At 34.2% G+C, this 26,436-nt stretch overlaps 2 protein-coding genes across 7 annotated transcripts in view; one reads left to right on the top strand and one right to left on the bottom strand.

Annotated features, from left to right (window-relative positions):
• Nucleotides 1-26,436, top strand: part of LOC116933298 — a 57,683-nt gene that overhangs the window by 3,948 nt on the left and 27,299 nt on the right. For 2 of the 3 annotated variants that reach the window (XM_045178753.1, XM_045178752.1), the window contains exons 2-4: nt 1,996-2,131; nt 14,377-14,552; nt 22,201-22,395. In XM_045178753.1, the coding sequence (XP_045034688.1) occupies nt 1,996-2,131; nt 14,377-14,552; nt 22,201-22,395 (507 nt within the window). The remainder of the gene's footprint in view (nt 1-1,995; nt 2,132-14,376; nt 14,553-22,200; nt 22,396-26,436) is intronic. The other variant, XM_045178755.1, reaches the window with a different exon arrangement.
• LOC123475743 (protein MON2 homolog) lies at nt 6,814-7,883 on the bottom strand. 4 transcript variants are annotated; one of them, XR_006651038.1, is made up of 4 exons: nt 7,684-7,883; nt 7,472-7,587; nt 7,186-7,398; nt 6,814-7,106 (listed from the first exon to the last, which is right to left on the bottom strand). XR_006651038.1 is itself a non-coding variant. In XM_045178756.1 (4 exons), exons 1-4 carry the CDS (start codon nt 7,773-7,775, stop codon nt 6,927-6,929), a joined length of 540 nt encoding a protein of 179 aa, XP_045034691.1. In that variant the 5' UTR covers nt 7,776-7,883; the 3' UTR covers nt 6,814-6,926. The 4 variants fall into 4 exon arrangements, 2 of the variants coding, with proteins under 2 accessions (XP_045034691.1, XP_045034692.1); XR_006651039.1 differs by having other exon boundaries at nt 7,472-7,570; XM_045178756.1 differs by having other exon boundaries at nt 7,186-7,399; nt 7,534-7,587.

Raw genomic sequence — 26,436 nt, 5'->3', positions numbered from 1 at the left:
GGAATTCATATCATAAGTTAGTACAAGGGGATTTCTAGCATCTACAGAAGAATGAAATCCGTAGCAATGCCAACAAACGGCATGCAAATGGTTCAAGCTGTTTGTGTACAATCAAAGAAATAAAAACACCCTTTCTCCATAAGCTAACATGTAAGAAACACCATGTTCAAAGATAGCTGGGTTTTACTTTGACGGAAAAACCAGCAGTCAGAAAAATTTTTCAATCTCACCGCTAAATAGAAAATTGTCTTAGCTATTAAGCGATATAAATGTATAAGAAATAGCTTATATGTTAGACTAGAATAAGCGGGTCGGAGTCCTGCGCATTTAACACGGGCGCTTATGGTAAAACGCAAAAGCGTTCAAAGTGAATGACGGTTATTATATAACAACAAATTCACAGACATTCTTTTAGTTGTTGTTATACATTACGGCAACAATCAAAACAGATTAAATTCATTCTTCTCATGATAAAATTTAATTTTTTTAAATTTTTCTTATACGAATAATCTAGCTGTGTTTAAAGAAAACTAAATCTGAGCATTTGAAATTGATCCCAGTGCCCCTGGTGGCACGAGCACAAATCTTAATTTTCTCTGTAAAACATTTGAGTGTAACAACTTTGGCGTATAGGGAAGCATTTTTTTAGTTCAAATAATTCAAAAACATGCACTATATTCTAATAGAGTAAAGAAAAATGCGTCGTTTGGCATAAAAAAATTAATTTAAGGATGTTTTGAAGTATTTTATTTATATTTTTGGCAACGCCGGTACTAACATGGCGTTTATGGGGAGAAAAGTGGTGTACCTAATCATGTGAACGATACTTTAGCGCCCTGGGTGTAACTCCTACAGTTTTTTCATGTGCAGATAACTTTTAGAGCAATTTCTCTTCTGATAGAGGAAAAAAGAAAAAAGAATTTAGTCCTTACCAGTAAAAAGATATTCAAGTTTTCCTGAGACCCGTAGCGCCATAAGAATGAACTAAAAAAAACGGGAGTGTACCTAACCGTTTGGTGGGTACTGTACCTATTTGTAAAACAAAAACTTTGCATTTAAGTATTTTATGGAAAAGAAAGTGCTTTCATAGTTTTATTTCAATTTCCCGTCGCCTACGTTACCTCACACACTCACATTTCTCAATTTCCTCACATTTTTGTGAGGAAACAAAAAAAAATTCAACTTCTTATTCGAATCTCCAATATACATAGCAAAATAAGGCATTAGTAATATGAATATATAGATAAGTGGTTAGAGCGGCTTACTATCGGTTATGTTTCATAGAGGTTCAGATTTCGATCCACATCAAAGACTTGATTTTTTTAGTTTTAAGTGTACTTATATACTTAAATACGAAGCTCGAAATTGTAGATAAGTAGGAGCAAAATTAAAGTAAGATAATTAAATAAGTAGAATTGTCCTTTTATTAAGTATGAAAAATAAGTACTCTACCACCGCTGTGTAGTTATTGAAAGAAATTGACCATATGAGGCGTCAGATTGAGTCCATTCTTCCTCGAAAGACAGAAAACGTCCAATTCTAGATTTTTGATAGAGCCATTTTGAAGTCTTTACGTTGTCTGCTACATTTCTTATTTAGCGACTACAGAGTGGCCATATACCTACATAACAAAAGAATGCTTCCAAATAATGGGGTTTTGTAAAAAAATATACAAAATTACGAATAGTTCACGAGTAGTTCACTAGTAATTAACTTGAATTAGTTAAAACTAACTAAATAATCATCCAAAACATTTTATCGGACGTTTTAAGGATCGATCTTATTTTTATTCCCGTAATTTCCTTGAATTCCCCTGATTTCCCTAAATTTTCTTAATTTCTTCCCCTTTCTACGCTTTTTCTCAAGGAGTGAACCTCAAGAAATAGAGTCGGTGACCACTCGCTCTTAAGAAATACATGCATGTTTTTGTGTACTGAATTGCATTGTACTTTATAACTTTAAACCATTTACAACGGTTTTATTGATGCATTTCAGTTTAAGCTGAATCATAGCACAAATTTAGAACCACAACCGCAATCACTATCAAAATACAACCTGATGGAAGAGTCTTATGGAACAAAGTGGATCAAAACTTCAGAAACAAACTATGAGTTACAGCTCTGCACAATTGGTAAGACTCATCTTTTGCCGTGTACGCTGATTAAGAATGAAAATGGTAGAGGAGAGTGTAATCAATTGAAACGCGGGGCAAATGAAACAAAAAATCTAGCTCTCGACGTATGAAAGGTAGAGATTTGAAGAAAATTTGGGTAATAGGAATAGGGGCTGCTGATTTTTAGAAAAATTTAAATTAGTAGCTCCCAAAGTTTTTTTAGTTTTCTCGATAAAATTAAATTTTGACTTCCGCTTGATTATTTTCGTAGTTTTATTTTTTCAATATAACCCAATAAAGATTAAAATCAATTATTAAAAATAGTACCAAACATAGAGGGATGTTTCGTTCATTGCGTCGACTTTTCCCATAAGGCTTGGTCGTCAGTTTTCCAGGGTTTCTTAAGCATTTTCATTTTCAGTTTTTAAGTGATACAACAGAGGGCAGAACAGTAGCTAAGGAAAAACACCTCTCTAAAAACGGATGTGTTTTGAAAATGGTAGACAAAATTTGTCTAGCGCGTTTTCTTTACAAATTGTTTTGAAAAAAGCAAATAATTTGTATTGAAAAGAGGTTTACCGTTCAACCGCTTTCATAATCCTCCCTGAGGGTAACTCCTCTTGCGCTCCAAGAAAAAAAAACGCTTCCTATCCCCACTTTTCGCGAACGCCAGACACCTTCATCAAGCGACCGCTCATTACTGAAAACAAAAGTAAAAACTCACCCCTCTTTTTTCAACTTCTATCCCAAGACCTTCAAGGCCACTGCAATTAGGTCTTAGGTTAAGCTAATAATTGAGTTGAAACAATAATACAAATTTATTTACAATTACCCGTTGAGATGCCTAATTTTTTATTTATGCTAGTTGAGAGTACAAGTAATTTTTTTACTAAGAACCATGCTCGCGCTACAATAACAACTGAATTTTAAAATATAAAACCTAATATTTAAAACATTTAAAAATTGTCCCCGAAAATATTCTATTAGGCATCATAGGACGTAGATTATGGTAATACTTCAGTTATAATATTGTGTAGATCCTACTGAAGTTGCACAGTGTTAGAATATATGCCTACGAATCTAAAGGTTCAAGGTTCAAAACCTGTATACGTACAGTATCCTGCACAAAAAGATGAACACCGATTTATTTTGAGAAAGCCATCTGTGGGTAGAAAAAATTAATAGTATTCCTTTTTAAGGAGAGGTAGGGTGGTTTTGGCGCAAAATCATTATAAGGGGGGTTGGGTAATATCTGTCCAGACACATTTTTTTGCCCTAGGTATTAAATGTCTGGAAAATTGTAGACTGTATCATCGGTAGACTCCCCTACCCCCCGGCTAAGTAGAACAATTTTTGCGATACAAAATAGAGTCTTTCCATTACTCGTTATTGTAATTATCGGGTCGGGTAATCGGGTAGCATATGGAAACACCAAATTATTTTTCTCAGTATGCTAGCTAAGTGTTAGCAAATTGATAGTGGCTTATTGGATACGTTTCCGTCGGCGACGCGGGAGATCCGCATTCAAAGCTTGTTTGCATTAATAGATTTCAAAGCAAATGTAGCTAATGAATATAATTTAATAAATCTTTGATGGACTAAATAATATTTAAAATTTTAAAAAAGTATTTATATATGATTAATAATTATTGAATTCGTAGAAAATTCAATATTTTCATGACAGGAATAATAATGTAAACAGTTATCTCATCCAAGCCTAGAACGTGGATCTCCCGCGTCGCCGACGGAAACCTTTCCAATAATCCACTTACAATTTACTAACAGATAGCTAGCATACTGATAAAAATAATTTGGTGTTTCCATATGCTACCCGATTACCCGACCCGATAATGACAATAACGAGTAATGGAAAGACTCTATTTTGTATTGCAAAAATTGTTCTACTTAGCCGGGGGGAAGGGAAGTCTAAAGATAAACAGTCTACACTTTTTCCAGACATTTAATACCTAGGGCAAAAAAAGGGTGTCTGGACTGATATTACCCAACCCCCCTAATAATGATTTTGCGCCAAAACCACCCTACCTCTCCTTAAAAAGGTAAACTATTAATTATTTTGACCCACAGATGGCTTTATAAAAAAAAAATCGGTGTTCACCTTTTTGTGCAGGATACTGTACGTACCAACATGGTCTCCACGTACGTACGGAGAAGTCCGTACCAGAAAACGGCACCATTTCCAGGGTTTTTATTGGCTCAGTGGGATGGTCACGTGACCATTCTTTCAAGCCACGCAGTGGTGGGTAGGCCCCTAGTCCCTACCCCCGAAATCTCAGCAGCCGCCGTCGCATTTGAACCGGCAATTGTTTGTTTTTTTTCGTTTGTTGTCATTTTCGTTTTTAATGGCGGCCTGCTGTCATTTCAAATGAATAAATATATTACTTTTAGAAAAGGGCTGACTGCTCGTGAAGAGAACGATGGAATTTATAGATTCGGCTGGGAAACTTGTCGAGAAAGGTATAATTGTATTCTTATATCATCATGTTCATCATGATCTCATATTCATATATTATGTTTCCCTAGTACAAAACGTGTTATAAATACTCTTTTTTACTTTTTCGGCTTTTTTTCTTTTTTAGATAAACTGACACGAGAGTTTGGTACCTTCTCTAACAGGCATAATTTCAATCTAATTAATTGTATCTGAGACTTTTTTACCAGATTATTTTACTAACAGGGTTTGTACAACTTCAATCTGGATAAAAATAGATTGAATTCTAATAGATTGAACTCCTTCTATATTTACTGCAGGAGCCCTCTTTTTGCCATAGCAAAACTGTTGGCAACTGGTCTTGTAAATCTGAACAGGGTAGAAGTTCTTTGGCGTCCTGTAACAAATCACCTGCTTGAAGTCATCATCCACCCACTTAACTGCTTGAGAGAATGGGGAATAGATGTCATTACTACGTTAGTTAGATCAGTAATTCAATATGATTATTATACCCCTTTAAAAGAAAACCAGGTAACTCTCCGAAACAGTTGGGCTAATTGTGTTTAGGCAGTTGAAGAATAGTGAACTCTATCCCTTATTAATTTTACAGAGATTGCAGACGTTGTTAATATCACCATTAAATGAGCTGTCTAGTACCAGTTTTGCAGACGTGCAGCAAAAGCAAGTTGATTGTGTGCTCCATTTGCTGCACAGCTCTGGTGACATAATCTCTTTTGGATGGCCCTTGTTTCTTAATATCATAGGAGCTATCAACAATTCTCAAGGGTAAAAATCAAAGTATTTATCATGTTATACCAATTACTTTATCACATTGTTTTATTTTATTTAGTAAATTGTCTTTAAAGTAACTGAAACAATTTATATAGTTTAATGTGTGTTGTGGACAATAAACGATGCACTTTCATTTCCATAAATCAATTGTTTTTTACTTTAAATTTACTATTTTTTAATGCATGACAGCGATGGATAAAGTTTTTATGGCTCAATTTTTAATTTTTAATTTGAGCCACATTAAAAATTCATTTTTTCTGTTTGCCTATCGTGTTTTGTCATGCTTAAGTCTAGAGAGATTGGATATTGGTTACCTGGACTACCATAAAAGATTTCGATTTAGGTTTTAATTGTAGATTGCATTTATATTTGTATTAGGCGCGTAATCAAAATGGCCGCCATAATGGGTGTAAGGAAGGGGTTACTATTATTGTAATTTATAGTACCAAAACTATGGTTATCTAAGTAAATTTTTACACCAAAACATGCTGAACGTTTTAAGGTATCTTAATTATGTATTATTTTATTGATTTACTGTATATTAAGACCCAAACGATGTGCCCAAAGTTTGACAGTTTTGGTTCTTTTTCCCTCCCCCCGCAAAAAAATTTTAATTAAAAAAATTAATTACGGCTAAAATATTTCTTGCATGTAATAAACACAAACATCAGTCGATAGACCTTGAAAAGAACTATCTTTTCCATGTATTTTTATTGAAAAATGTTGAAAAGAAAAAAATTGCTTTAACATGACAGTTTTTTTCCTTTTTTTCCAACCAGCGCAATACTTGACCCAAGTGAGAAAGCGCAAAAAAATTTTCATGTTGAAGCAATTTTTTCCTTTTCAACATTTTTCAATAAAAATACATGGAAAAGATAGCTCTTTTCAAGGTCTATCGACTGATGTTTTTGTTTTTTACTTGCATGTAATATTTCAGCCGTAATTAATTTTTTTAATTTAAAACTTTTTGCGGGGGGAGGGATAAATAACCAAAACTGTCAAACTTTGGGCGCATCGTTTGGGTCTTAATATACGGCAAATCAATAAAGTAATACATAATTAAGATACCTTAAAACCTCCAGCATGTTTTGGTGTAAAAATTTACTTAGATAACCATAGTTTTGGTACTATAAATTACAATAATAGTAACCCCTTCCTTACACCCATTATGGCGGCCATTTTGATTACGCGCCTAATTCAAATATAAATGCAATCTACAATTAAAACCTAAATCGAAATCTTTTATGGCAGTGCAGGTAACCAATATCCAATCTCTCAAGACTTAAGCATGACAAAACACGATAGGCAAACAGAAACAATGTATTTTAAATGTGGCTCAAATTAAAAATTAAAAATTGAGGCATAAAAACTTTATCCATCGCTGTCATGCATTAAAAAATAGTAAATTTAAAGTAAAAAACAATTGATTTATGGAAATGAAAGTGCATCGTTTATTGTACACAACACACATTCAACTATATAAATTGTTTCAGTTACTTTAAAGACAATTTACTAAATAAAAAAAAATAATGTGATAAAGTAATTGGTATAACATGATAAATACTTTGATTGTTACCCTTGAGAATTGTTGATAGCTCCTATGATATTAAGAAACAAGGGCCATCCAAAAGAGATTATGTCACCAGAGCTGTGCAGCAAATGGAGCACACAATCAACTTGCTTTTGATTCACGTCTGCAAAACTGGTACTAGACAGCTCATTTAATGGTGATATTAACAACGTCTGCAATCTCTGTAAAATTAATAAGGGATAGAGTTCACTATTCTTCAACTGCCTAAACACAATTAGCCCAACTGTTTCGGAGAGTTACCTGGTTTTCTTTTAAAGGGGTATAATAATCATATTGAATTACTGATCTAACTAACGTAGTAATGACATCTATTCCCCATTCTCTCAAGCGGTTAAGTGGGTGGACGATGACTTCAAGCAGGTGATTTGTTACAGGACTCCAAAGAACTTCTACCCTGTTCAGATTTACAAGACCAGTTGCCAACAGTTTTGCTACGGCAAAAAGTGAGGGCTCCTGCAGTAAATATAGAAGGAGTTCAATCTATTAGAATTCAATCTACTTTTATCCAGATTGAAGTTGTACAAACTCTGTTAGTAAAAAAATCTGGTAAAAAAATCTCAGATACAATTAATTAGATTGAAATTATGCCTGTTTGAGAAGGTACCAAACTCTCGTGTCAGTTTATCTAAAAAAGCAAAAAAGCTAAAAAGAGTATTTATAACACGTTTTGTACTAGGGAAACATAATATATGAATATGAGATCATGATGAACATGATGATATAAGAATACAATTATACCTTTCTCGACAAGTTTCCCAGACGAATCTATAAATTCCATCGTTCTCTTCACGAGAGGTCGGCCATTTTCTAAAAGTAATATATTTATTCATTTTAAATGACAGCAGGCCGCCATTAAAAACGAAAATGACAACAAACGAGGAAAAAAAAACAATTGCCGGTTCAAATGCGACGACGGCTGCTGAGATTTCGGGGGTAGGGGCTAGCCTACCACTGCGTGGCTTGAAAGGATGGTCACGTGACCATCCCACTGAGCCAATGAAAACCCTGGAAATGGTGCCGTTTTCTGGTACGGACCTCTCCGTACGTACGTGGAGACCATGTTGGTACGTACATTATCCTCCACAAAAAAGAGGCACCCCCCGGTAGCCCAAAAAATAAAAATTCCTTATGAGCGCTAGATGGCATAGTTTTTAATTGTAAAATATAAACAAAAAAAAGCATGCAACTTTTTCTTTGTTTGTTTTGACTGCAAAAGCGAGATGGTTGCCATGATTTCAGTATTTTTTGCTGCGAGCAAAATTTGGAAAACGGAGAAATTGAGAAAAAAGTCGGGGAAAGGCTAATCTCTGAATTGTTACCTTTCCCCCAGCCCGACTTTTTTCTCAAGTTTTCCGTTTTCCATATTTTCTCGCAACATGAAATTTTATTGGTGACAGACGATTTTAAAAGACGGATAAAATTATAGCATTTCGAAAATAAATCTAAGAAAATTTTTTTTTGTTTTTTTAAAGAGGATTTATTTAATTTAGACAAACTGACAAATGAAATATGTTTAATATTTCTTCCACCAGCCGTTAGCTTCAAAGCATAATTGAAGTTTTTTTGTCATTCGCTAATTTTTTACGAAAAGCTTCTTTTTCAGTAAGATTTTGCCAAGCGGTCTGTGCATGGGCAAAATCTTCTTCTTTGTTTCGGGAATCTTTCGCATCCGTCGAAATCACACAGCTTCAAATGGTTGCCATGGTTTCCAATAAGTTTTAATGTCGCGAGAAGATATGGAAAACGGAAAAACTGAGAAAAAAGTCTGGAAGGGGGAAAGGTAACAATTCAGAGGTTTGCCTTTCCCCGACTTTTTTCTCAATTTCTCCGTTTTACAAATTTTGCTCGCTTTTCGTTTTTTTGTGATCGTGTGCGAGCGATTGATCAATTACTCAGATCGAGATCGAGATCGAGATCGAAAGGTCGTTGATCAATTTTGATCACTAACAGAACGCCATCTATGATTTGCGAAAGCAATTTCAAATTGTCTTTGCAGACACACATGCCAAAATGAGATAAATCAGCGGTAGATTTTAGTTTGATAGAGGTCTCTTTAATTCCCATTTGGTTTACCAAGAGGATTTAGACACCCTTTATTTCCCAACCTCCTTTTTCATTTTTTTATTGCAATTTGCGTCTAAAATACTTCACATAAATTTACGCCGTAACCTGGGAAAGGTGTGCGTTCAAATTGCTTGAGGTAAAAATTTTTTGTCATTTTTAAAATACCTAAATAGCATTCACGTTAGTAGTTTATGTGGGAAAGGGGCGGAGCTTGACGAATCGTTTTTGGGTATAAGTAAATAATCAGCTTGTAAATTATACGTGTAACGCCGGGAAAATTAAAATTCTACAAATTCTTTGATCGAAAAATGATCGATTGAGCGAGCGATCGATCAATTTGAAAAAGTGATCAATTGAGCGAGCGATTGATGGGAACGCGACAGTGAACCCCCCAACAGTGGCCCCCGAGGGTACCCCGACACCAGCCCCTCCCCGACACCATCCCCCTTCCCGACAGTAGCCCCCCCTCCCCGACATTGGCCCCCCTCGTTTTTGCAGGGGTGGGCTACAGTCGGCGAAGAACGCGACACTAGCCCCCCCCCTGGCAATAGAAGCGAGGGGCCTGTGTCGTGTAGGCATACGACACCAGCCCTCCCTCTTTAAATCATTCAAGTACAGGGGGGGGGGGGGGCAGTGTCGTAGTATTATACGACACCAGCCCCCCTCAAATTAATTCAATCGAAGGGGCTTTTGCATTGGCAGTCAACACCAGTCTCCTTGTCAGTGATTTAGTTGAACATTGTTATTTCAGCCATTTGTGAGCTAATTTTATGATTTTTTTATTTCTTGTTTTGGAATATCGAATCTTGCTGCTACTATTGTTTGCAGGTTGTGTTAATTTTTAGCAATTTCTTTGTAACGTAACGACGTACGTGTAATGTAACAAACGAACACTAAATTAAAGTAAATCAGTATTTACTAAAAAATTAACACAACCTTTGATTTTATTCATTAATTTTATTTAAATCACTGACAAGGGGACTGTTGTCGACTGCCATTGCGACAGCCCCTTCGATTGAATTAATTTGAGGGGGGGGGGCTGGTGTCGTATGCCTACACGACACAGGCTCCCCCCCCCCCGCTTCTATTGCCAGGGGGGGCTGGTGTCGCGTTCTTCGCCGACTGTAGCCCCCCCTGCAAAAACGAGGGGTGCCTATGTCGGGGGGGATGGGACTGGTGTCGGGGTAGGGGTGGGGGCTGGTGTCGGGGGGGACTGGTGTCGGGGTAGGAGTGGGGGCTGGTGTCGGGGGGTCCACTGTCCGCATGCCGCTAATTTTAAATTTTTAAAAAATATTTTAATATTTTTTTGGCTCAATTATTTAATGGAAAAATTTTTATGAAAACTCAAGGGGAGGGAGCTTTACGTAATAGTATAATTTTAAAGCTAAAATATGTTTTTAAATGACTTTTCCTGGTGCTAATTTTAAATTTTTAAAAAATATTTTATATTTTTTTGGCTCAATTATTTGAGCTAAAAAATTTTATGAAAACCCAAGGGGAGGGAGCTTTACGTAATAGTACAATTTTTACCGCAGTAGTCTACCTGTTCTGACTGCTAGATTTTTTTATTTTTATTTAATGGGGATTCACATAAGCTTCCTAACGGGAAAAATTCACGGTGCAGCCCCCCCCCCTTCACAGTGATTCAATTGCCCTTACATCTAGGCGATTAAAACACCTGAAGCGACCTTCCTTTTTTTGCAATTTAAGTCCCTCTCAACTCTACTTTTAAAAATACTATTTTGTAGCTGAAACGATAAGCTACAACCCTGTATAATTTTTAAGCCAAATTATTCACTTTTTCCAGGAAGAACAAAAAACAAACTAGTGTATCAATCTACCCCAGTCTCCCCTAATAATAAAGTAATAAATGAGTCTATAGGCTTATTTTGTGCATAGTAAAATTATTTTCACGAAATTGGTAATAAAAACTACTTGTTTTAAATAATGTGTTTATCTCATGGAACACTAACTAAAAAATGACATACAGCTACCTATTTTAAGAAACGCATATGACTATTTCATGGTAGGGGAGAGTGGGGCTAGTTGGCAGGAGGGCAAGTAGACAATTCCTAATTAAGAAGAATTGTGTCCAAGAGATTTTATTGAAATAATTTGTGGCCAAAGGTGTTTATTGTGCGCACATTTGTGTAAAATTTTTTTGCTTTATCGCAAATAGTTAAGTAAATAGAAAATAATGAAATGTTTTGTGTCAAATCCACAATAGTTGCGTGCTAGGTATTTATCAATTATATCTTTACTTGGTATGCATATAATTTGAAAATAATACGAATATTATAGAAAATTTTGTCCTCTATTGAACGGGAACAATGGATTTGTTTTAATCAATTATAAATGAGTGATGAATATTGTTATTTGAATACACCCTGGGTTGGGGCAAGCTGATACATGTCAACATGGGGCATGTCGGTATACGCATTATACATGCATACAGTACCCACCAAACGATTAGGTACACCCTCGTTTTTAGTGCATTCTTATGGCGCTACGGGTCTTCGGAAAACTTAAATATCTTTTTACTGTTATGGACTAATTTTTTTTCTCTCTTTTCCTCAATTAAAAGAAAAAGTGCTCTAAAAATTATCTTTACATGAAAAAATTGTAGGAGTTACACCCAGGGCGCTAAAGTATCGTTCATATGATAAGGTACACCACCTTTCCCCCCATAGACGCCATGTTAATACCGGCGTTTCCAAAAATATAAATAAAATACTTCAGAACATCCTCAAATTAATTTTTTATGCCAAACGACGCGTTTTTCTTTACTCTATTAGAATATAATGCATGTTTTTGAATTATTTTAACTAAAAAATGGTTTCCTATACCCCAAAGTTGGTACACTCAAATGTTTTACAGAGAAAATTATGATGTCTGCTTGCACCACCAGGGGCGCTGGGTTCCATTTTAAGTGCTCTCATATTTTTATCAAAAAGGCAATACAAATTGTTTATTTTTATCATAAGAAGAAGGAATTTGGTGCCAATCTCATTAAATTTATCAATAGCCACTTTAACGGCGTTGACACTACGACCAACTGAAAGAGAAATTTGACGAAGACATGCATCTTCCTCTCTCAGGGCTTTAATTTTTCTCTTTCCCAAAGCGGTAAGATCACTAGCTCTTCCCATTTGAACTAAAAAGGTTAGCTTTCTGATCTCTGGTCACTCAAGCTGTAACTGACAATAAATGAACATTTCGAGACATTTTCAATAGTTCAATTAAAATACCGGGAAAAACGAGAAACAAAACCGTCTTTGTTTGAGTCAAGAGGGGCAGGAATAACATTTTTTAAAATGAAGGACAAGATTTTTCTTGTCATTTGATTACTTTTTATATTTTCTCCCGCCAAAAACCAATTAAAATATCATTAAATTCCACAACTCCAACAAAAGTACGAGAGTAGGGGAGAGTGGGGCTAGTTGGCAGGAGGGCAAGTTTGCAATTCCTAATTTAGAAGAATTGTGTGAAAGAGTTTTATTGAAATAATTCATAGTCAAAGATGTTTATCGTGCGCACATTTGTGCAAAGTTTTATAAATTTATCCCAAATAGTTTAGGAAATAGAAAATAATGAAATTTTTTGCGTCAAATCCACAATAGTTGCGTGCTTGGTATTCATCAATTTTATCTTTTCTTGGTATGCATATAATTTTTAAAAAATATAAGTTTTATAGAAAATTGTGTCCTCTATTGAACTGTAACAATGGATTTGCTTTAATCAATTATAAAGGAGTAATAAAATTTTTTTTTAAATCAAACCCCGGTTTGGAGTAAGTTGATACATTGCAACATGGGGCATGTCGGCATAGGCATTATACATGCATATGTATAGTACATGGCCTGTCAAAATGTCAGGGAATTGTAAGTCGAATGTTTGCTATAGATATGACTTATGGTGAACAGTGGTATGCATTAGAGGCCACAATTTGGCACATTTTAGGTGTTTCACTTGATACGATGTTCACCTGTGAAATGTTTGCCTGAATTATGTATATTATTTTTTATTTTTTGCATTTAAGGCTATTAATCTTTATGTAAGTTATCACAACTTATTTCTGAGTTTCCCAGTCTAAAATAACTATAGGATTTTTGTTTATTGTAATGTTATTCTAGTTTGTTTACAACATCAACATTTCACTGAAATCCGTATTTGAAATACATGGGGCCAACTTACCCCACTACCACTGCCAACTTACCCCGTTAGTGGGGCATGTAGGCAAATTTATTTTAGCTTTTTGAACGTTGATTTTGATATGAATTCTTCAACGTAGATCAAATTAAAAAATAGCACAAGAAAGCTGGTTATCTGAGCTTTCTTTTACAATTTTTTGGGTGTCAAAATATGAAAAATTAAAGAAACCAGAGAAGAAATTATAAAAATTGTACCAACTAGCCCCACCCTCCCCTACTTCAGATTTTGATCCCAGCGCCAAGCAGCTGGTGGCGCAAGCACAAGTCATAATTTTCTCTGTAAAACATTTTAGTGTACCAACTTTATGGTAATTTTAGGGGGAAATAGGGAAATCACGGAAATTTAAGGAAATTACCTTTTTACCTACGGTAACCTATGGTCTTTTCAGACATAAATTCTTTAAAAAATTTAAAGAATTTACGGAAATCATGGAAATAGAAAACACAGCAAAAACGGAAAAATTTATCGAGGTTCAACCTGGAAAAGAGTCGGCGATCCCTTGTTGCCACCCCAAAACGTTGCACTGGGAATCGCACATTACATTTTTTGTTGTTATTTAGAAATATTTGTTCTTAGTTAACGACTAAACATGATAAATAGGGAAATTATTGTGCAAAACTAGTATCTAATTGTAAACACATTGTCGGATGTAAATGTAAGCTTACTTTAGTTTTCAGTGACAAATTTTTTCGAAGTTTTCAACCAAATATCATTTATACTCAGAAAAATGTATAATTTTAATACATCTTTTTAGCTGAGTGGTTAAAGGGTCTGACTGGCAATGTCGTTCAATTTTAATCCTAATAGGTTCAATCCCAACCGAAAACTAATCTTTTTCGTTTTTCAATGGTTAACATGGGTGTTATTTAAACCACTTTTCGCAGACCTTCTTACCGATTTTAGACAGCATCCCCTACATGACTTATTTCACCTTCAGTATAAACATAGGCTATAAACGAAAAAAACCAAGTAAAATAAAATAAATTAAAACGAAGTCCGTTGTCCAAAAGCCGTATCTCCCACTGGGTATTAACAGGATGCCCGAACTCCACTAGTTTTTGGTGACATTGGCTTATGAAAATAATTAGTAAAATTTTACTATGGTGCTATGGGGTTTTTTCTGATGTTTCTTTTTGTTTATTCGTACGGCTTTAGAGTACGCAAATACACAAAAACTAGAGCAAGATCATCCTTGCGTTATTCGTCTAATCCGTGATCATTATCTGCATCATCCAGCACCTAGAGATCTCCCGTACCATTTAAACAAGCCTGAAATACTTGACCCTTCTGACGGGCAATCAAAAGGAATTCTACATTTTCTGCGGAACCAGGTAAAATAGATAATGGAAGGCGGAAGGAATGTAAACATTAAAGTTTTTTGCTTCTGAACTATTGAGCAAATGCCATGAAATGATAAGACTACAACAAAATTAAAGATAAACGTAAATTATAAGGATAATAGGGGAGAGTGGGCACAGCAGCGGTAACCTACTTTAATGTAAGTATTTCAGTAGGAAATTTCCTACTGATTGATTAAGTAGGTCGGAAATCTACTAAATTTGCAATTTTCTTACTTAAAACGAGTTTTCCAAGTCACTTACTGTAAATTGCAAATACTTATATGTGGTTATGCTACTTACACTTACCATCCCACTTATAAATAAGATGGTAAATGGCATTTTAAGTATGAAACATTCGAAATAAGTACAGTGGGTACCGAAAGTATCCGTACGGCTGAGAGGATCAGTAGGGAAAACGCGTTTTTCAAAACGCTCCCATAAATAGAATTCTCGGTGGAATTCAATAAAAAAATTTCGTAAGGTTAATATTAGGGTGGGGTTTCATGTGATTTTTTTTTAGAATTTTTCAACAACGCGATATGTGGTTTGTATCGCGTTCCAAAAGTATCCGTACGGCCGAGAGGCCTAGTAGGGAATGGGCTTACTTTGGAAGCCTGTTATTCGGTAACTACCTAATATTATAGGGTGGGAAAGTTCTTAAAAAAAAGAGCTGCATTAGCTCTATATGTGATTATCAGAACATATTTTTTGAGTTTCATTTATAGTAATGAAATTCAATATGAAAACACGGATTATAATTTTTCCGTTTTTTCTCCCTCGATTCCCCTTCACCAGTGTTGCCATATCCCAAAATCATTACCCTTTCTCTTTTTTCCGTTTTCACGGAAGTCGGAAGAAAAAAATTAATAAAATATATCCCAAAATCATTACCCTTTCTCTTTTTTCCGTTTTCACGGAAGTCGGAAGAAAAAAAGAGAAAGGGTAATGATTTTGGGATATGGCAACACTGGTGAAGGGGAATCGAGGGAGAAAAAACGGAAAAATTATAATCCGTGTTTTCATATTGAATTTCATTACTATAAATGAAACTCAAAAAATATGTTCTGATAATCACATATAGAGCTAATGCAGCTCTTTTTTTAAGAACTTTCCCACCCTATAATATTAGGTAGTTACCGAATAACAGGCTTCCAAAGTAAGCCCATTCCCTACTAGGCCTCTCGGCCGTACGGATACTTTTGGAACGCGATACAAACCACATATCGCGTTGTTGAAAAATTCTAAAAAAAAATCACATGAAACCCCACCCTAATATTAACCTTACGAAATTTTTTTATTGAATTCCACCGAGAATTCTATTTATGGGAGCGTTTTGAAAAACGCGTTTTCCCTACTGATCCTCTCAGCCGTACGGATACTTTCGGTACCCACTGTATGTTTTAATTTAAGTATCTTTATTCAAGTTTTGCGAAACATACTTTAGGGGAGAGTGGGGCTAGTTGGCAGGAGGGCAAGTTTGCAATTCTTAATTTAGCCGAATTGTGTGAAAGAGGTTTTATTGAAATAATTCATAGTCAAAGATGTTTATCGTGCGCACATTTGTGCAAAGTTTTATAAATTTATTCCAAATAGTTTAGGAAATAGAAAATAACAAAATTTTTTGCGTCAAATCCACAATAGTTGCGTGCTTGGTATTCATCAATTTGATCTTTTCTTGGTATGCACATAATTTTTAAAAAATATAAGTTTTATAGAAAATTGTGTCCTCTATCGAACTGTAACAATGGATTTGTTTTAATCAATTATAAAGGAGTAATAAAAATTTGTATTTGAATAAACCCCGGGTTGGGGCAAGTTGATACATTGCAACATGGGGCATGTCGGCATAGGCATTATACATGCATATGTATAGAGTACATGGCCTGTCAAAATGTCAGGGAATTGTAAGTCAAATTTTTGCTAGATATGACTTATGGTGAACAGTGGTATGCATTAGAGGCCAAAATTTGGCAAATTTTAAGTTTTTCACTTAAAACACTATGTTAAAAACACTTAATATGATGTTCACCTGTGAAATGTTTGCCTAAATTAGGTATATTTTTTTTAATTTTTTGCATTTAAGGCTATTAATCTTTATGTAAGTTATCACAACTTATTTCTGAGTTTCCCAGTCTAAAATAACTATAGGATTTTTGTTTATTGTAATGTTATTCTAGTTTGTTTACAACATCAACATTTCACTGAAATCCGTATTTGAAATACATGGGGCCAACTTACCCCACTACCACTGCCAACTTACCCCGTTAGTGGGGCATGTAGGCAATATTTTTTTAGCTTTTTGAACGTTGATTTCGATATGAATTCTTCAACGTAGATCAAATAAAAAAATAGCACAAGAAAGCTGGTTATCTGAGCTTTCTTTTACAATTTTTTGAGTGTCAAAATATGAAAAATTAAAGAAACCAGAGAAGAAATAAAAAAAATTGTACCAACAAGCCCCACCCTCCCCTACCCATTTTTAATACTTACATTTAAAAGCTGTATCAAAATTAAGTATCGTTTTCCCAAATTTAAGTACTTTTTATACCATTTAAGTACTTTAGTTAAGTACCTTGCACAGTGAAGCAGGTTGACTAAATCAAAGTCGTTAAAATTGCAAGTATCTTGTAACTCTGACGAATTTTAATGATCAAACACTACTCATGAACTGTCAATTGAAAATCCAACAATTTTTTTTGAACACATCAAATTCCATCACAGGAATACCGGGAAGTTTATAATGTTGCACTGTTAAAAAAGGTAATGATTTTCGGTAGATAATTGAACATTATTCTTTCTATCTTTTTCTATTTCAACTAAGAAAACGATATTTAATTTAATCAAATTAATATTAGTATAAATTTATTCAAATTATAACTATGAACTTCAAAAATTTTATCAATTGGTGGTGTTTGATTACAGAATTTTAGCACGTAAAATCAAATGATACCATTTCTTAAAAATTTTTCTTAAAATTTTTCTATCACCCAACAGACCTTTATAGTATATAGTGCTATGTTTGCAACATGTATATTATCGAGTGTAGCTCAGTGGTAAAGCATTGGAATACGATTCTGAAGGTCTGATGTGCGAATCCCGCGATATGCAATATATTTTTTTCATTTCTGAACCCCATTTATGGATATATCTTTATAACCACAACAAATTTCGATATGATAGAAGTCATTTGCTGAATTTTTTACTAAAGATTATATAATTGCCCTATAGAAAAAAAAGTATGCGAATGAATTTTAAGTAGGCTAGACCCTTTATTGAGCCTACTTAACTACTTACAACATTCTTACATGAAACAGGTTTTTTTAGTAGGAAATCTCGTGTAAGTATGGGCGGAATTTAAGTATCCAAAGCCATGTAAGAGACCCTGGCACCTCTTAAGTAGGAAACAATAAGTAGGGAGCCGCTGCTGTGGGGTTAGTTGGCAAGAGGGCAAGTAGACAATTCTTAATTTAGAAGAATTGGGTCAAAGAGATTTAATTGAAATAATTTGTGGTCAAAGGGGTTTATCGTGCGCACATTTGTGTAAAATTGACACCTTCATCGAGCGACCGCTCATTACAAAAAAAAAATTGAAAAATCACCCCTCCTTTTTCCAACTTCTATCCCATGACCTTCAAGGCCACTGCAATTAGGTCTTAGGTTAAGCTAATGTTTGATTCTTAGAAGCCCTTTGTTTTTTTTCCTACAGTCAGGTTACTTCTATTCTATTAGGGGAGAGTGGGGGCAATTGATACACTTTTTGGTTTTTTGTATTTCTTGAAAAAAAAACTGAAAAATTTAATAAAAAAATTATATAGAATTGTAGCCTATTATCTCAGCTACTAAACGGTATTTTTTAAAATGAGAAAAGATTAATTTTAATAGTAGTAAATTGTAAAAAACTGAGGTCACTTCGAGTGTTTCAATTGCCATTGTTGCAGGGCAATTGAAACGGTGTGTCGACGCAATTGCAACGTGGGTTTTCCCATAAGGAAGCTTCTTTATACCCACATAAAATGAAAATCACGATATCTCAGCAGCCGCAACTGCTAGTGTGATCAAATTTTACCAATAGGTACAATGTGATTTACAGATTTTTAAAATATGCTAAAATTATATCGTAATTTAGTTTAAAATATTTAAATAATAAAATTTTAAAAAACCATTAAGCAGCATGCTTTTTTTAATAAATCCCAAACAGCGAATACAAGTATTATAGTTGTGTTAATATGATGATTTACATTTGTTTAAATGAATTACGTCAAATACTTGCAAAAAAAATGCAACCACTCGCAGACAGGGAATATAAACAAAGTGTTTCAATTGCCCTGCAATAGGGTCTTCGTTACATTTAATTATTTAAAATTATTTAAGAATGCAGGAAAAATTAAATGACATTAAATTGTAGAAAAATGAATTGCAAATCACATGAAACTAATTTTATTACTAAAGCGTAGCGTTTTAGGGGTTAAAACAAAAAAATTGAAAACGCAAATTTAACAGACGGAGATCAAAAAACAGTTTTTTCGAGATATTTTAAAAAGTTTTAAATACAAAAACTCGTAAATTTTTCTAAACTTGTAAACTCCCTCATTCTATTAACCCTAATTTTTTCAAGAAAATCCCTCGGATACGGCGAGAGAAACAATTTTTGTTTCAATTGCCCTGTGTCTCAATTGCCCCCACTCTCCTCTACTCTAGTATATATATATATATTATTCTATTATATATATAGTATTCTTTTACTCTGGTAAAACTGTAGGAAAATAAAACAAAGGGTTTCTAAGAATTCGGCAACTCTGGTTGATGCCGCAAAAAAGGAATTTCCATAATTACGTTTTTTAACCTACTCTAAAATCGTTAAATAAAAAGAAAAAAATCTGAAAATTAGGTTGCAGGAAGAACTAACGTAGCTCTTTTTTTAAGCCCTTTTGCGTCTTCGTAGCCCTAGCTGTTTGTTAAAAAAAAAAGCCAAAGTGACCTCATTTGCATAAGGTCCTCTCAGCTTTCTAAAGACTTTTTCATCGAATTTTCACCCACCGTTCCCATTAAAATAAAATTCTGGAAAAAATAAGGGACGTTCTCACTATTTATGAGAACGTACACACAAAAAATTGTACCATTTGGGTGAAAATTGTGGCACTGAGAGAACCGCAAAAACGGCGTTTTTGCATAAGGTTCTCTCAGGCTTCCAAAGACTTTTGGTAGGTACTGTATGTGATATGCATATAATTAATAAACAATATGATATATAATATATTATAGAATATTATAGAAAATTTTGTCGTGATCAATTAAAAAAATAGTGCGAGGAAGCTGGTCATCTGAAATTCGTTTTACATCTTGTTGGGTGTCAAAATATGAAAAATTGAAGAAATGGGAGACGAAAATCTAAAAAAGTGACCAACTAAACTAACCCCGCCTTCCCCTAAAAATTAGGCTTTGTAAAAAAATTAAATATCAGCTAACTCACACTATTAATAAGTTGACTCGTTTTTTTGGGCGTCATAAATCCTGAAAGTCGATTCTGCCATAACAGGTGCATAAAATCCCGAAAAATATTGAATTGGAAATCAGTCCTAAAATCAAGGATTTTTAAATTATAAAATCGGTATTTTTGAGCCCCCAAAATTGGGGGTTAAAATGGTAATATCACTGAAAAAAGAAAAGGATTCAATGGGGCTTAAACACGAGGTCTCTTTATTTCAACTCCAGTTGTCAGTCATGTTAACTACTAAGCTAGGAATGTTATACATTGAGTTATGATTTTATTTAAATAATGAAAATATAAAAAAAAAATCTCACTTAAAAATTAGGTAAGTTACACAGCAGCGGCTCCCTACTTATTGTTTCCTACTTAAGAGGTGCCAGGATCTCTTACATGGCTTTGTATACTTAAATTCCGCCCATACTAACACGAGATTTCCTACTAAAAAAACCTTTTTCATGTAAGAATGTTGTGAGTAGTTAAGTAGGCTCAATAAAGGGTTTAGCCTACTTAAAATTCATTCGCACACTTTTTTTTCTATAGGGCAATTATATAATCTTTAGTCAAAATTCAGCAAATGACTTCTATCATATCAAAATTTGTTGTGGTAATTAAGGTATATCCATAAATGGGGTTCAGAAATGAAACAAAAATGCCGTAAACCAAGGTATTCGAACACCAGACCTTTTGAATCGAAATCCGATGCTTTACCACTGAGTTACACTCGATGGAATATAAGTAGCAAACATAGCTTCAAATACTATAAAGGTCTGTTGGGTGATAGAAAAATTTTTGGAAAAATTTTTAAGAAATGTTATCATTTGATTTTACGTGATGAAATTCTGTAATCAAACACCACCGATTGATAAAATTTTTGAAGTTTATAGTTATAATTTGAATAAATTATTTAATTAATTTTAATTTAATTAAATTAAATATCGTTTTCTTAGTTGAAATAGAAAAAGATAGAAACAATAATGTTCAATTATCTACCGAAAATCATTACCTTTTTTAACAGTGCAACATTATAAACTTCCCGGTATTCCTGTGATGCAATTTGATGTGTTCAAAAAAAGTTGTTGGGATTTTCAATTGACAGTTCATGAGTAGTGTTTGATCATCAAAATTCGTCAGAGTTACAAAATACTTGCAATTTTAACGACTTTGATTTAGTTAACCTGCTTTACTGTGCAAGGTACTTAACTAAAGAACTTATATGGTATAAAAAGTACTAAAATTTGGGGAAACGATACTTAATTTTGATACAGCTTTTAAATGTAAGTATTAAAAATGGGTAAAGTATGTTTCGCAAAACTTGAATAAAGATACTTAAATTAAAGCATACTTATTTCGAATGTTTCATACTTAAAATGCCATTTTCCATCTTATTTATAATTGGGATGGTAAGTGTAAGTAGCATAACCACACATAAGTATTTGCAATTTACAGTAAGTGACTTGGGAAACTCGTTTTAAGTAAGAAAGTTGCAAATTAAGTAGATTTTCGACCTACTTAATCAATCAGTAGGAAATTTCATACTGAAATACTTACATTAAAGTAGGCTACCGCTGCTGTGTACACTTAGAACATACGAGTTCCAAACAGTTACAATCTATTTACTGATCAGATACCAAATTTGGACAAATATCATGCACATTCCGTAAAACGGATTTTAAAATTTCAAATATCGGAGTAGTCGTCTGCTTTTCGTCGCTCGTTCTGAAAAGTGGATTTTTAAATGGCGAATATCGGAAAAGTCGTTTGCTTTTCGTCACTCGTTCTGAAAATAGGCGACGGCTCCCTGTTTTTGGGTGGCCTTTCCGTTTCATGAGTTCACTTAATGGACGATTTTCGGAACAATTTTTAACAGTGCACCCATGCATTGGCTGTTATGCGATATGTTTCGCATATTTCTACTTTTAGTACCCTGAAGGGTAAAAACTGGCTCAGGTGTATATTATTTAGTGGTCTCCCCGTTTCACGCCGCCGGAGCGTTTAGTAGTCTGCACTCCAAAAGAAGCCCTTTTTATTTTGTTCATGATTTATTCAACAACTATTGGAATGAAAATTGGTCGTAAAAACTTGAATTTGTTTTAGTTTTTTATTCTCTTTTTATACAAACACTTATATATACACTATTATTATTTCCTGCAGACAAATGGATTTTTTATCGAATGTGGTGGTTATGATGGCGAATACCTCTCAAATACCCTTTTCATGGAGAGGGTACTGAACTGGACAGGTTTGCTGGTTGAAGCTGATAGGAAAGCTTTCGATCAACTTGCAACTCGTAACCGAAAGGCCTTTATTGCACCTATTTGTCTCAGTACAAAACCTTATCCAATGCAAGTAAGACTATTTACTATTTTTTATTATACGTGATAGAGAGAAATATGAAGATAAAATGGTTGAGAAAAAGAAGAAATTAATACCTTTGTTTTTCGTTGATTAGTTCGAAGGGTGTAAAACCTCCTTTGCGACACAGCAGCGACTGAATACTTAATTAAGGGTCTTTCAGTAGGGAAAAGGTACTGAAAAATTAAGTATCCTTAAATGATACCTGATTTTGAATAAAGATACTTAAAATTTGGCTTCCCCTGCTGAAACCCAGTTTCATACCTATCCTATCGATTTTAAGCATTGACAAATTTTTTTAAGTATGACAAAATACTTTTTAAGTGTTTAAAATATTAAAGTATCCTACGTAGCATACTGATGTATATGCTTATTACACTGTAAAAAAGTAATTCGTTTTTCGAACGAAAAAACCTTCGAATTGTCAACAACCCAGATCGAAGGTTAATAACCTTTGAAAACTGAATTAGTTTCCACGTTTCGATTTACGCCAAACGAAACTTTCATTTTTCGAAGTATTTAACCTTCGAAAAATGAACAGCGGTTTGAGAGTAGGGGAGACCGGGGCTAGTTGGCCTGGTTGTTACACACCCTGTCTTACCACTTGTAATTTTTCCTGTAATGATAACATTTATGGCCTAGCTGATGCTTTGTTATCTTATCTAAATTGTAGCGTAAAAAAAAATGCTAATTTAGAAAAACTTTCTGCCCAAAAAACAGTTTTATTCGGACACTTTCAGCTGGCAACTTACCCCGTAAGTGGGGCAAGTTGCCCGTGAAGTCGGGGCAAGTTGGCCTTACATCTTTGCAGAGCACTTTGAACACACGTATGAATTTTCATCTTCTCCTCTGTCATCCACACACGACTCGCACGCCCATAAGCAACATTTTTTAATTGTACAACGAATCCAATCTTCTTTAGTGGTCGAATAACGCCCTCCGCATTCTGGGCAAAATGATTCTTTTTTCTTGACTTCTTTTTTTTCCCGCTTTGCTGGCTTGCTTTTCTTGAACTCATCAGCTTTAGAGTTGGGCGGCTGTTCAGATAACACAATCTTCCTTGCGGCTTCTCGTAATTGTCAAAAAAGGCGTCGCAGTTGTGTTTGTTGAAAGATGATGTTCTTGCCAAGGAGGTAGCCTCGGGTTTCCTAATTGACAAAGTATTATGTCTCTTAAGAAATGAGCTAAACCAGTCAGGGCCAGCTAAGCATTTTGCAGTCCACGACAAGGGAATTTTGATGTTCATTTTGGTGGCCAATTGAAATGCTAGCTTCCTAACGTCCTGTGGTGACAATCCAAAATAAATATCTGCTGCTCGATGCAAATATTTCACTAGTATAGCCCCCTCCTCATCTGTGAAAACCTGCTCGACAAAATGTTTACGTTCATTAGCCTAACTTACTATGCCTATAGCCTAAACTCAATGTATTTCTTACCTGAAGAATCTTTGAATAACCATATTTTTGTTTACAGGGTAGCTCATTCTTATTCTTGTCTACGTATCTAGCAAGACTTCTTCTGGGAATCTGAAACATTTCTCCCACCTCAGTTATTCCTCTTCCTTCTGTAAGAACAACATCAAAAATTGCTCTTTCGATAACCCCACTAGGCGTTTTTCCCCTGTCAGTTTTTCGTACATAGTTCCTCATGCTCGTGTAATACTAAAAAAACAGAAGATTTTGACACACAAATAAACAAGGTCAGAAGCTAAAACAAAAGGCCAACTTGCCCCAAAAAAAAACAGTCAACCTACCCCATGGGTAGGGGTCATTGTTTTCTTTAAAATAATTTACTTAAAAATAAATTATATTGAATTTTAGAATTGACTGACCCTTAGCTAAAAGACTAAGGTATCTAAAGAAAAAATTTCATTAACATCCACTACATACCTTATTTCTGAAAAAAAAATGCACGGAAAAAAAAATTTCGCGGCGAAGCGTAAAACGGTTTTCGCAGTACAACGTCAGCATTTAAGTGCAGACAAAAGTAAAATTTTGTACAGACCATCTAGTGATATTAATTAACACTTCGGCTATCCTGAAAAACTCTACTTTTTAAGTGGCGTTAAATAATACGCAAAAGAGCGACTTACCCCTAAGCCAACTAGCCCCGGTCTCCCCTACTTATACTTAAATACGAAAAAAAGTAAATCTTCGTTGGGGTTTGAACACTGTACCTTTTTGCCACAAGATCCCTAGTCACCCGCTCTAACTACTTAGCTATTAGTTATTAAAATTAATATATTATTTTGCTATGTATATTGGGGATTCGAATAAGGACTCTTATTTCAGTACTTTAAAATCCCGTTATACCGTCGATATTAGACAGTAGTTTGAAAATCGAAGGTTTCAAACATTGAAATAACGAAAAGGTTTTTACGTTCAAATTTCGCAGTGTATTTTTTACGTTTTTCAATTTTCGAAACCTCCTACAAATTTTCGAAGGTTGAAAACCTTCGAAAAATAAAACCCTTAATTTATAAACCCTTAATTATTATTCTTATCACAATGAACATATACTTAAAAAATAGTAAAGTCTTTAGATAAATGTTTTAAAAGGAATTAAGTACTTTAAAAAAATTAAGTGCCATAAGTCAACCTACTTTATTTTTATTTACACACTTATTTGTAAAACAAAAAGTTTTCGTTTAAGTATTTTATGGAAAAGCAAGTGCTTTCATACTTTTATTTCAATTTCTCGTCTCCTACGTGACCTCACACACTCACACATTTCTCAATTACCTCACAATCTTGTGAGGAAAAAAATTTATTTTCTAAGTTCTTATTCCAATCCCCAAAACACATAGCAAAATAATGTGATATTGATATGTATATATTGCTGGGTGAGGCTGACTAGCGATGCTGTTGCATACAGGTACAGAGTTCAATCCCCACCAAAGAATAACTTTTTTTTCGTTTGTACGTGTACTTACATACTTAAGTACGAAGCTCGAAATTACAGTTAAGTAGGAGCGAAATTTAGGTAGGATAATTAAATAAGTAGAATTGGCTTTTTATTAAGTTTGAAAAATAAGTACTCTACCACTGCTGTGTAGTCTCGTCATTCGATAACTGATATAAGTGCAGAATTGCATCATTGGCAGAGCATTGGCTTGCCAATATAAAGCGTGTATTTTTGTACATCAATCCAAGCCAGTATGATCGTCAGATTAATCTTGGCGAATGTTGTTTTCTACCCGGGTATATATATCGATACTATATATATATATACACACATAAATATATATGTAGGGGAGAGTGGGGCTAGTTGGCAGGAGGGCAAGTTTGCAATTCCTAATTTAGAAGAATTGTGTGAAAGAGGTTTTATTGAAATAATTCATAGTCAAAGATGTTAATCGTGCGCACATTTGTGCAAAGTTTTATAAATTTATCCCAAATAGTTTAGGAAATAGAAAATAACGAAATTTTTTGCGTCAAATCCACAATAGGCCTAGTTGCGTTCTTGGTATTCATCAATTTTATCTTTTCTTGGTATGCATATAATTTTTAAAAAACATTAGTTTTATAGAAAATTGTGTCCTCTATTGAACTGTAACAATGGATTTGTTTTAATCAATTATAAAAGAGTAATAAAAACTTTTATTTGAATAAACCCCGGGTTGGGGCAAGTTGATACATTGCAACATGGGGCATGTCGGCATAGGCATTATACATGCATATGTATAGTACATGGCCTGTCAAAATGTCAGGGAATTGTAAGTCGAATTTTTGCTAGATATGACTTATGGTGAACAGTGGTATGCATTACAGGCCAAAATTTGGCATATTTTAGGTGTTTCACTTTATACGATGTTCACCTGTGAAATGTTTGCCTGAATTATGTATATTATTTTTTATTTTCTGCATTTAAGGCTATTAATCTTTATGTAAGTTATCACAACTTATTTCTGAGTTTCCCACTCTTAAATAACTATAGGATTTTTGTTTATTGTAATTTTATTCTAGTTTGTTTACAACATCAACATTTCATTGAAATCCGTATTTGAAATACATGGGGCCAACTTACCCCACTACC

Source organism: Daphnia magna, linkage group LG9, assembly GCF_020631705.1.
Source record: "Daphnia magna isolate NIES linkage group LG9, ASM2063170v1.1, whole genome shotgun sequence".
NCBI classification, from domain to species: Eukaryota; Metazoa; Arthropoda; class Branchiopoda; order Diplostraca; family Daphniidae; genus Daphnia; species Daphnia magna.
The sequence above is the reverse complement of the archived record's forward strand: the minus strand, read 5'-3'. Positions and strand labels throughout refer to the sequence as shown.

Coding starts and splice junctions, on each gene's coding strand:
- LOC123475743 (XM_045178756.1), bottom strand. CDS start 7,775: ATGAATAAATATATTACTTTTAGAAAATGGCCGACCTCTCGTGAAGAG. Junction 7,400..7,533: donor TTTGGTACCTTCTCAAACAG/GCATAATTTCAA, acceptor ATATTTACTGCA/GGAGCCCTCACTTTTTGCCG. Junction 7,107..7,185: donor CCCCTTTAAAAGAAAACCAG/GTAACTCTCCGA, acceptor TTAATTTTACAG/AGATTGCAGACGTTGTTAAT.